Genomic DNA, 12,279 nt, shown 5'->3' with positions numbered 1-12,279 from the left:
ATGTCCAACAGCAGCTCCATCAGGCACTTCCTGCTGCTGGCATTGGCAGACACGCGGCAGCTGCAGCTCCTGCACTTCTGCCTCTTGCTGGGCATCTCCCTGGCTGCCCTCCTGGGCAACGGCCTCATCATCAGCGCCGTAGCCTGCGGCCACCACCTGCACACGCCCATGTTCTTCTTCCTGCTCAACCTGGCCCTCGCTGACCTGGGCTCCATCTGCACCACTGTCCCCAAAGCCATGCACAATTCCCTCTGGGACACCAGCAACATCTCCTACACTGCATGTGCTGCCCAAGTATTTTTTTTTGTCTTTTTCATTGCAGCAGAGTTTTGCCTCCTGACCATCATGTGCTACGACCACTACGTGTCCATCTGCAAACCCCTGCACTACGGGACCCTCCTGGGCAGCAGAGCTTGTGCCCACATGGCAGCAGCTGCCTGGGCCAGTGCCTTTCTCTATTCACTGCTGCACACGGCCAATACATTTTCCCTGCCCCTGTGCCATGGCAATGCCCTGGGCCAGTTCTTCTGTGAAATCCCACAGATCCTCAAGCTCTCCTGCTCCAATTCTTATCTCAGAGAACTTGGGGTTCTGCTGGGTAGTGCTTTTCTGTTACTTGGCTGTTTTGTGTTCATTGTTTTCTCCTATGTACAAATCTTCAGGGCTGTGCTGAGGATCCCCTCTGAGCAGGGACGGCACAAAGCCTTTTCCACCTGCCTCCCTCACCTGGCCGTACTCTCCCTGTTCCTCACCACTGGCACAATTGCTCACCTGAAGCCTCCCTCCATGTCCTCCCCATCCCTGGATCTTGCCCTGTCAGTTTTGTACTCAGTGGTGCCTCCAGCCCTGAACCCCCTCATCTACAGCCTGAGGAACCAGGAGCTCAAGACTGCAGTGTGGAGACTGATGACTGGATGCTTTCAGAAACAATAAAGTGCTGGCCAATTTCTGCAAATCCCTTGAAATAAAACTAATCTCTGATACTTCTTGTTGGTTGGTTATGGGGGTTTTTCCTTTGTTTTATTTTTTTTATTATTTTCCACAAAGAAATGTCATTTTTTGTGCCATTTCTCATTTTGTTTCTCTCCACCTTCCCTGGGGCCACACACTGTGTCAATAGGGGCTGTGCTCTCGGTGGCTTTAAAGGAACTGAAGGATGTCCCAGCAGAGTTTTCTGCAGAGATGCCCTTTTGTTGCCTTCTCTGGAGCTGCAGCAGCAATGTCTGTGTGCAGAGCTGGGGCAGATCAGTGCTGGCCCAGCAGCTGTGCCCAGCAGCAGCAGCAGCAGCAGCACTTGGTGTTGCCAGTGCTGCTGCCGTGGCCCTGCCCCGCTGCCCTGGTGGCCCTGGTGTTGCTGCAGGGCCTGAGTGCTCTCGGGGCCGGGCACAGCCCTGGGGGTGGCAGTGCCGGGGCTGCAGCAGGGCCAGGCCATGGGCACTGCTGGGGCAGCGCTGACGCCTCAGGCCAGGCCCTGGGGGCTCCAGGCTCCTTGCCCAGGCTCTCTCAAGAACACGGCCAGGCCAATGCTCAGCACAGAAACCCCCGTCAGCAGCCCCAGGCTGGCCGTGGGCAGGCTGGGGGCAAACAGCATGGCTGGGGCTCTGCAAGGGCCCTGGGGCAGACGGGAAGGAGCAGCAGAGCAGGGGCTGATCCATGCCCAGTGCGCTGCACAGCCCAGGGCAGCGTCCCAGAGCGTCCTCATGCAGCTGCCAACAACATCCCCCCTCTGCAGCCCTGGCCTCTCCCCCAGCTCACACAGGTGCCCCATCCTTGCAGGCACAGACACGGCAGCACTGCCTCAGCAGCCCCTGTTTGCATTGCACACAGCAGGGCCAGCACCCCCATGCTGTTGCTGTGGGGATATGAACCTGAGGGAGCACAAATGCCATCAGCCCCTGGGGCCAGCAAGGCCTGGGGGACACCAGGGAAACCACTCAGCTTTGTCCTGGCCTCTGCACTCAGCCAGAGAGTTTGTTCCCATCAGCTGGGAGTTTCCTGTGCCACTGCAGACGCTGTTGCTCAGAGCCAGGGCTGCCTGGCAGCCACCCCCACACTTCCCTGAGCATTTCCTCTGCTTCACCTTTACTTTCTTTACACTTCCTAATACAAATTCCTTCCTCTTGCACAGCCCCGTTCCCTCCCCTGCAAACAGCCCATCCCTGTTCGGCCTTTCCTCTCTGGCCCCACTCCCCATTGCAGTTCCTGACTTGGCCCCATGGGAACGTCCCTTGGGCAGCAGGATCATCCTACAAGTGCTGCAGGAATTGTCTGCAGGCTCCTGCAGTGCCTGGTGCTGCTCCCTTGCCAGAGGCACCCCAGGCCAGGGGGGCACATCTGGGCTGCTGTGTCTGCCTCTGGGGCTCCCTGTTCTGGGCAGTGAGGAGGAGCTGCAGAGGCTCTGCAGGACTGACAGGATGGGCTTTGGGGCTGCCAGGAGAAGCTGAGGGACCTGGGCTGCTGGAGCTGCTGAAGAGGAGGCCCAGGGCTCATCCTGCAACTGTTCCTAGGGTGGTTTCAGAGAATCCCAGAATCAGCAAGGTTGGAAAAGTCCTTGGAGATCATCAAGTCCAACCTGTGCCCTGACACTGCTTTCTGTCCCCTGAGCCTCCTCTTCTCCAGGATAAACAACCCCAGCTCCCTCAGCTGCTCCTCACAGGACTTGTGGTCCAGACCCCTCCCCAGCCTTGTTGCCCTTCTCTGAACACGCTCCAGCCCCTCCATGTCCTTCCTAAATTGGGGGCCCCAGAACTGGACACAGCACTTGAGGTGCTGCCCAACCAGTGCTGATCACAGGGGAAGAATCACTGCCCTGGTCCTCTGTGGTGGTGTTCACAGGGGTCCCAGGACGAGGGAAGAGATGAGAATCTTGACTCCATGTTTCATAAGGCTGATTTATTATTTTATGATTGTGGTGGCTTGACAGGAAATGTGTTTTTTGGGATGCTGTGTTTGGGCCAATGGATATTCAGATTTTAATACTGGCATCTAACCTGGCCATTAGGACATTAGACACGCCTCTGAGAACACGGGGTTAAAAGCAGAGCTCTCCCCTGGGAGGCTCTCTTGGGTTTCCGGCGGGAAAGAGTTTGGGTCTCTGCCCTGGCCCGGGGGTGGAAGGGTGGAAGAGAGAGAGAGAGACACAGGGAGCCATCAGGCAGCCCCCCCTGAGAGACACAGAGAGAGAGAGAGAGAGAGAGAGAGAGAGAGAGAGAGACGCTGCCTGGGACTGTAACCTTGAAGCTTGATAAACATGGACCTGTGCCGGCAGCACGGCTGGGACGGAGAAGAAGGGGGGGTGCAGCCGGCCGCTTGTAGGAGCTTTTAACCCCTTTTCGGAGAATGAGAACTTTACAGATCATTGACCTCTCCTAGAAGATAGAGTGGAAGATGAGGAAGGAATGTGCAAGTGTGAGAGAGGTCTGGGCGAGTGAGAAATAGTGGAAGAATAGAGAAAAATCCTTGTGGCAAGAGATGATGGAGTGGCTTTTGCTGGACTCTTTTTGTACAGCCATGGACAGAACCATGTTCCTTGTGACACAGAAACTGCATCTAGGGGGAGGCAATGGCCACAGAACCAAGAGGGTTCAGTGTTGGTGCCCCTCGGCCCCAGGGGGTGGAAAAATATGGGGGGGACAGGTGTCCCAAAGGAGAGATTGTGGGGACAGGTGTCCCAAAGGAGAGACTGTGCCTTTTTTGGAATGGGACAGAGCATCCTTAAAAAGACAACCCTAGAAGCAGCTCTGGTCCGTGTTCAGTGGTGAGAGCACTGGACATGAAAGGAAGAGGTCACAACGGCAGATGGACTCCGGGTGGTGCCACGAGTGACACGGAAACACACGAGGCTTCAGCTGTGTTTCCAGGGGAAGCCCATGGTACAAGAAGGACTCCTCTCCTCTTGATGAACTGAGGATTGATTGTCTGAAGGGTGGTGCTGGACCAAGAGCTGGTGATTTGGGGAATATATGTATTGTATTGGAAATTTGGTGGGGGGAGGAGGAAATGGATTTGTAAGGTTTTCATTTTTCCTGTGTGTGTTCCTTTATATATATATAGTTGTAGTGTAGTTAATAAAGTTCTGTTTTCTTCATTTCCAAGTGGGAGCCTGCTTTGCTTATTCCTGGTCACATCTCACAGCAGAAACCAGGGAGAGGGTATCCTCATGGGGGCACTGGCATTGTGCCAGTGTCAAACCATGACATAGAGGTAGTCTAAAATCACTCCTCAGAGCCCTGGACTTGTTAAACTGGCAGCACGCTCAGGTGCAGGCTTTTGTGTATCAGAACCGAATAGCCTTGGACTATTTACTGGCCGAAGGAGCGGGAGTGTGTGGGAAATTCAATGAGTCAGAATGCTGCATTGAGATTGATGATTACGGAGAAACCATCCAGGGTTTAGCAGCAGTGATCAAAAGGGTGGCTCATGTCCCTGTCCAAAAATGGAATTCCATTCTTCAAGCCTCATGGTGGGACCAGATGCTTGGAGGAGGAACTTGGTGGAAGAAAATAGGGTTCCTGATATTGTGTTCATTAGCTGGGTTATTGTTTCTACCTTGCCTTATTCCATGTTTTATCCGACTAATCTACTCAGTTATTCAAAGCATGCAGATTGCTGTAACCGACACAGAATTGGCTACCAGAGCAGTTCGTCGATTTGAGAAAACGGCTAAGATAACCAAAATAATGGAATTAAAGAAAAGAGACCAAAAAGAGAAAGCTTCCAAAAATTTTGAAGATTTGAAGCCCAGACATGAATTAGTAAGATAAATGAAAATTTATACAAGCAGAGGGGGGACTGTGAAATACAAAGCTGTGTTTCGTGTCAGGTACAAACCGGCGATGTGTGTATTTATGAATGTGAAATGTGTGGACCCCGACAATGGGAGAGCTGTGAATTCTGAGAATAACTGAGGAAAATAAAGCATGGAAAAAGGCCTTTGAACCTATCTTTTGTTTGCAATTAACCCTGGTTGATTTAGGAGCATTGGAATGAAGGTGTTAAGGATGTTGCTTTTTGCTCGCATTTAATCCATAAAGAGCTCTGCAATAATAACCTTTTCAAGTATAATTTTAGAATATTACTTGTATCCTCAAAACTATAGCTTTGGAATATATATAAAGGAAATATGCTTATCTCACACCTTATGGAAGCAGAGAAAAATAGTTTGAGAAAGGAAGATGACCATTACCTCAAGGATTTATGGTTTTGACCAAAGGGAAGCTGGACATCACTGTTGTTAGATTTATAGTCTCTGCAATTAAAAGGTGGACCCACATCTAGGGAGCTGGACTCCACCAGATGGGATTCATCTTTCTTCTTTCGGAAACTGGACTGCCACCATCGGGGATAGTCCTTTTGAGATACACCCTGAGAAACTAAGATCACAATAGTGTACAGAATTGTGATGTAATAATTTGGAATAAAAATTGCTGATGAATAAAAAAATTGGAAATAGAAACTGCTGGAAAAAGCTGATGAGTACCCCTATAAATACCTGTAACCCTCAATTATCAGGGTGCAGTTGGAGGGAAAACTTCCCCCACTGTACCCAGCGCTGTATTGCTCATACTTTACCATATTAAAAATTAAATTGATTGCTGCTGGAATATTGGCCTAGTCAAGCTTCTTATTCATAACAAAACTTTGTTCCTTTAGCCTGGCTGCACAGAGCCCCAGGGCATTTTCTGCACCCAGTCCCAGCCCCCAGCGCTTGCTGAAGGTGCTCCCTGCAAATGTCCTGGAGCTGCCAGGGCCCTGTCCTTGCTGTCACCTGCTGGGGCTGGCCATGGACAGAGCTCCTGGACTTGCATTTCCAGCTGTTGTGCAGCCAAAGCCGAGGGATCTGCAGCTGCCTGAAGGCAACAACTGCAATAGGAGCCTCTCTCCAGGGGAAATCACCCCCTCCTGTGCCAGCCCAAGGCAATGCTGAATATTCCTCCATTTTTTAGATATTTTTAAATATTTACCTCAAATAGAAGAATAAAGGCTCCAGAATAGACACCAAATGTTTAAAAAAGGAATAATTCTCTTTTTCTCTGTTTCTCCAGTCTCCATACTTTCTCTCTACTATTCTTCATTTTCCTAGGAATTTCTCAGCACCCTCTGTCTCATTTTTCTATCCAACACGCCTTTAAACTTTAAACAGCAGCATTTGAAGTTTCCTGTCCTGGTGTAACATGTGTTTTGGGTTTGGGTATCCCAGGACATGCACTCCTGAAGATTCCAGATTACTTTGTGCTGTTCCTGCTGTCTCCTGGAATGATTTCACCCTAGCCATAGCTGGAACAGTTAATGTAAAAATATTTATTATCCATTTACCACTGTCACTCTGCTCTTGGCACGATTCTTTCTTCATCCTTATGGATGGAGAAAATGTGCTCTCTCCAAGGGATAGAAGGGAATAAAAACTGCTCTGGAACTCTGTCCAGAATGTGCCTATGAGGAGGAAAAAATGCCTGAAATATGTTTTTTATCTGTCCAATCTTAGCCAGGCCTGGTGTCTTCTCCCAACCAGTCATTTCAAACCATGAAGACGTAAGAGAGGAATATTGACCTCATTTTCTCTACTGTTGGATATGCTGATATTTTTATTTAGCCTTACAAGATAAAAATTTATTAAATTCTTCCTGTGGAGAAACTGAGGCACAGGAGAAGGCTGGGATTCATCTGCATAATTTGGGTGTCTGTAATTTATTCATCTTGTTTTAATTATTGTCAATTAAAGACAATCTAATCAACAAACTGAATAGAGTTTAGAGTGTGAATCACCTGACAAAGTGCACGTCTGGTTTAGGGTGAAGTAAATCACAGAATGGGTTGGGTTGGAAAAACCCTTCAAGATCATCCAGTTCTCTACAGCCTGAGTGTGATCCAGCTGCCCTAGCACTGAATTTATTGAAACTTTAGTCGACCAATCTATGCATTTACATATTGCTGGTCAACAGGACAGGGAGCCAAGAGGAGCCCCATTCCCTCCTACAGCCCATTGGACACTTTGGGACACCTAAAATAGCTCCAGGAACCAAAGACCAGGCCAAAGTGGTGACTCCACACATCACTTCTGCAGCCAGGGCGGAGGGACCTGGGAGATCCCCCAAATCATGGAATTGCAGAATTGCAAAGGTTGGAAAAGGGCTCCAAGTTCATCCAGTCCAGCTGTCAACACCATTAAACCCTGTCCTCATCCACACCCCCTCTGAACACTTCCAGGGATGGTGACTCCACCACTACTCTGGGAAGCCTGTTCCAATGCCTGATAATGTAAATTAAAATTCCCAGATTTTAGTGCCTGGAATAATTTTCCCAAGGTTAACTCTGGTGCCTAAAGATACTGAAATCACATCATCCAGCACTGGGGGTCACGAGCTGTTCACTGTGCCCTGGGATACTTGATGGGGCTCTGGTAAGAGAGGAAAACAGCTGGAAAAGGAATTGTCCAGCCCTTGGTCACTCATTACAGTAATGGCTTGAGGAAGACCTTAAAAAGGAGAAAATGAGGCTCAGGGGAGATCTTATTGCTCTCTACAGCCACTGAAAGGAGGCTGAGTGAGGTCAGGGTTGGTTTCTTCTCCCAGGAAAGAATAGCACATGGAGAAAGGGCCTCAAGCTGTGACACAGCAGGTCCAGGTTGGATATTATGAAAAATTTCTACACTGAAATGATGGTTAAGCATTGGAATGGACTGCCCAGGAAAATGGTGGAGATATCATCCCTCAAGTGCTCAAAAATGAGTAGGAATTGCACTTGGTTTGGTGGATGTGGTGGAACTCATTCAAAAATTGGACCCAATGATCTTGAAGGTCTTTTCCAACCTGAAGGATTCCATGAAAGCAGAACTGCTGCAAAGCCTCCAGCTCCCTGGCAGGCTGTGCCTCTGTGTGTGGCTGTCTGGGCTGCGAGCACGAGGCGTTGGATGTCTGTTTATTTGTATTATTTATTAAGCAAATTATTTCTGTGCCCAGCATCTGGAAACACACCATAAATAAAAAACAGCAGAGTCTTAAATTTTGCTGCTATTCACAGGCAAATGTCCCTCAGCCCTCCCTGCACTGCCACAATAAACCTCTGGAAATAACATGCCCAGCTTGCTGTCAGTGCCAAAAGACATTGCAGAGCAAATCCAGCCTCCTGCCATCTTCTGGAGGAGAATTGGCAGGAGCCACAGACACCAAAAATGCAGCTCTGCACCTCCAGGAGAAACTGCCTAATGAGGAGAGTGGAGCACAGGAAGAGCAGATCCTCTCACATTTGGGGGTTGCCACATGATCTCTAAAGACAATTCTATCTCCAGCTGTCTTCCAAATGGCTTTGAGCATGGCTCCAAGAGGGAATTTTTTAGGTAGGGGCATTTCCCTGAGGAACTAAAATCTGTCATGACATGCAGCACAAAATATAAATCCACACACTGGGTCAGGCTGGGCTCCAAGTTCAGCCTAAAGTCCAGACCCTTCCACTCTTCACCAGCATTGAAGATTTGATTATGGAGAGATGGCTCTGATTGAATTAAGGTGCCAAGGAGATCATCTACCAAAGTCAAAACGAGGGATTTTATTTAACAATAAATATTGGGTAGAGAAATTGAAGCAGATTGGAAACAGGAGAGTGAGAAGGAAAGAGAGGGAAAAGTGAGGGTGGGGTGGATTGGGGAAGAGATCAAACAGTGGACAGTACAAGACTCTTTGTCTCCAGCAGTGTCCCGTCGGTCCCTCCTCACCCTTTGCTTCTCTGCACTGGGGTCCCGGTGGTTCTTGTGGAGGTGAGGACCCCAGGCCATCCATCCAGGGTTTACACCTTTCTCCACTCTATTTTAAGGGTACCCAGGGAGGCACTTTCCTAGTTGCCCTGTGAAAGGAGAATGGGTTTGCCTTCATTTACCTGCAATGCTGAGGCCCAAGGAGCATTTCTCAGCTCCCAAACCCCCTCCCTGGGGGCAGGGTGGGGATGCACCCCCACAATGCAGCCCGGGCCTAAAGTCAGCTTCTGTGGAGTGCACGAGGCAGCGCTGTCATCCTTCCTCAGCCGGCTCTGCCTGACCAGGCTGCCGTGCTGTTGGCTTGGGGCTGAGGGGCTGGGGCCGGCAGCAGGACCTACCTTTGGCAAGTGTTTGCCTTGGCCACCACCCACCCATCCATGGCTGTGTGCCCAGGGTTGGTCTGTCCCTGCTGCCGGCGGCTCTGGGACCGGCCGCTGCCCCCGGGAGCTGGGCGTGCTCAGGGGAGCCGGCGTCTCTGGGCATCGTCCTGGTGCGGGCCCCGGGCTCACTGCTCTGGCAGCCCCCTGAGGCAGCTGAAGGAGAAAAGGCGGCGCAGCGCCCGCCGGGCCGTCCTGGCCATGGAGCGCCGTGGCCGCGGGGCCGGGGGCTGCGGGGCGGCTGCGCTGCCAGCGGGGCGGGCAGGAACGCTGCGTGCCAGGGGCTGGGCAGGCTCCGGGCAAGCTCCTGCCGGCGGCTCCTGCCCGCAGGGCTTTGCCTGGGCAGGGGCGGCCTGGGCACGGCCGGCGTCCATGCCTGCTTCTTCTGCCTCCTCCGCAGGGTCAGCAGGCAGGGCACAACCCACAGACACATTCGGGTCTTTGAGCAAAGCCCTGCGGAGAGGCTCGCCGTGCCCCTGGTCGCTGAGGTCACTGTCTGGAGACGTAGGCACTGGCTCTAACTCTCGGTCTCGCGGTGGGAGTGACAATGGGCTCTCTACCTCTCTGGCCCTCTCTCTTGCCACTTCTTGCTCCCCCTTCTCCAGGAGCTCGTTCAGCAGAGTTTCCAGGCACGGCAAGTCCTCAGAGTCAGAGCCCAAGTCTGCAAACAGCTCAGGAGACACAAGCTCTGAGCAGTTTTGTGTCTCTGCTGTGACATCTCTGGTCACACAGCAAGAGCTGAGTGGCACCAAGGGGTCTGCAGCTGGTTCCAGGGTGGCACCTGATGGATCCCTGAGGTTGTAGCTGGACGTCATGGGGCTTTCTTCATTGCTCATGGAGGAGGAGATGTCTCCAAAGAGCTCTGCATGCATTTTCTCTTCCTCCAGCTTCTCCAGCCCCTCTCTCTTTTTGCTCGGAAGTTGTAGCAAATCCTCAGGCCCCATGCACAGCTGCTTGTGAAGTGCAGCATGCTTGGCTGGCCGGCCAGTTGCCCTTTGCTCACAGGGGTCTCCAGAGAAAGGAGAAGCTGAGAAGCCTGAGCTTTCCTCAGGCTCTGATGTGAGGAAGAGTTTGCTGTGGCCCTCGTCCCAGGGATCTCCAGCCAGGGCAGAAGCTTCTGCCTCTACCTCATTCTCCTTCAAGAACAGGGCAAGCCACAAACTCTGCAGGTCGCTGTCCCAGTGTCCTGCAGCCTGTGCTTCTGGGAGCTCTTCCTCCTCTCGCTTTTCCTCCAGCCCCTTGACAGGAGTGTCCCAGGGCTGTGAGTTTCCAGAGACAGAGCTCTGCTCTGCCAACTGGGCAGAGGAAGGGAGCTCAGAGCACTTTGCTGCCTCTTCTGCGGAGCCTTTGGTTGAGCTGGAAGCACTGGGCAGCTCCTGGGGCTCTGCATCCACCTCTTGGTGGGCGCTTGACTGTTTGTGACTGCAGGTGGACATGATGGACTTGTCTTCTGACAGGTGTGGGCTGAGGCCTCCAAAAAGGTCTTTGTAGATGTGGCCACCATGCCCTTCCTGCACCTCAATGCCCTCCTCTTTCCCAGAGCGCCCCAGGTGCTTCCAGGCCGGCCGGGCCCCAGTGCGGAGCGGCGCGCCACGTGCAGGTGTCACGGGGGGCAGGCGGTGGCCCTGCCTTGCCGCTGACCCCTGCCAGAGCCCTTCCGTTCTGCTCCCCAGGGAAGGCGTTCCCTGGGCTCTGCCTGCAGCCAGAGTGCCCCATGGAGAAGGTGGCACATGCTCTGGCTGGGCCCGGGCCATGGGGCACACAGCACGGGCTGTGCCTCTGGGAGAGGATCCAGAGGCGGCTGCTGCAGGTGCTGCTGGCAGAGGGGGCAGCTTGGCACTGCCAGTGGACACGCTGGACATTTGACCACTGAGCTGGCCTGGAGGTGCCAGTGTCACCTTAGGGCCGTGGAGAGGTGGCAAGTCCGACACGGACAATCTCTGTGGCCCTGTGACACGGCTGTGGGGCACTGAGCGCCTGCCCTCCTGGCTGCCCCTGCGTGTGCAGGACCAGGTGGGGCTCCATGACCGGATGGGTTTGGGTAACAGAGTGGGCCCAGGGATGGGCGTGATGGTCGTCCAGGTGACCTGAGGTGCCGCCTGTGGCTGCCTGTGGGTCACCTGTGGGAAGCAGGAGGAGGCAGAGGATGGAGTTGGCTGTGTGGGCACGGTGTCCCTCATCAAGCCCAGGCCTGGCCCCAAGGCAGGTGCTGGCCACAGCAGCCAGGCCGGGCCGGGTTCCCAGCTGGGCTCGCTGCCTCTGGGCATTGCTGTGCCTGGGCCATCCCAGCGCTGTCCCCTCCGCAGAGCATGGCCTGGTGCCAGGCCTGGCTGTCTCTGTCCCAGGGCTTCCCCCAGGTCCCACTGCAGGCTCTCCCTCCATCCCTGTCCCTCACCTGTCGCCGCCGGTACAGCAGTGGCTGCCCCTCACGGGGCTGGCCGTGGGCATTCACCCCCTCCTTCTTCCACATTGTGGCGAACACTGGCCACAACTGCCCAGGGGAGCTGCTGCCTCCAGAGAAGCTGCTGCCTCCTCAGAGAGCTGCTCTCCTGGGAGTGGCCGCTGCAGGGATTGGCAGCCCCAAGGCCCATGACATGCACCCGGGTCACAATGGCCTCTGGGCCCGATGTCACCGCAGGTCACAAAGGCCTGTGGGCATGGCCACCCTTTCTCCCAGAGGCCTGGCGGTTTCCATGCTGATGCCCCTGGGCACAAAGGCTTTTTTAATGCCTTTGCCCCTCAACTTTGCCTGCTCTTGTTCCTCTCTCAATGTTCTGCAGCTCTCTCTTGTCCCACCTTGTGTTCCTCCCCTAAACATCCCCAAGGAAGCCCTGAGCCAAAGTGCCAAAGGGCTTTTCCCACCCAGCCCACCCTGGGTCCCAGCCCTCGGCCCTGACCTCCTGTAGAAAGACCATCAGGAAGGCAAAAGCTCCATTTGAACTTAATCTGGAGGGTACTATAGAAAGGAAAGGAAATCTGGATGGTACTATAGAAAGGAAAGACTATAGAAAGTGTGTTTTTTAAAAAATATTAATAACGAAGGAGGGCCAAGGAAAATGCCCATTCTTTATTTCATAGGGTGGGTGGGGAAGGGTGGAATTATGGTCAGGCATATGCCAGGGGCATCCTGGTGTTCTGTGTCAGCCATAGTGT

The 12,279-nt window shown here is 53.0% G+C and overlaps 1 protein-coding gene across 1 annotated transcript; it reads left to right on the top strand.

Annotated features, from left to right (window-relative positions):
* LOC143692494 (olfactory receptor 14I1-like) lies at positions 1–10,766 on the top strand. Its single transcript, XM_077172726.1, has 2 exons — positions 1–894; positions 10,584–10,766. Exons 1-2 carry the CDS (start codon positions 1–3, stop codon positions 10,764–10,766), a joined length of 1,077 nt encoding a protein of 358 aa, XP_077028841.1.
* Positions 10,767–12,279: the final 1,513 nt, after the last annotated feature.

Source organism: Agelaius phoeniceus (assembly GCF_051311805.1).
Source record: "Agelaius phoeniceus isolate bAgePho1 chromosome W unlocalized genomic scaffold, bAgePho1.hap1 SUPER_W_unloc_1, whole genome shotgun sequence".
NCBI lineage: Eukaryota > Metazoa > Chordata > Aves > Passeriformes > Icteridae > Agelaius > Agelaius phoeniceus.
The sequence above is the reverse complement of the archived record's forward strand: the minus strand, read 5'-3'. Positions and strand labels throughout refer to the sequence as shown.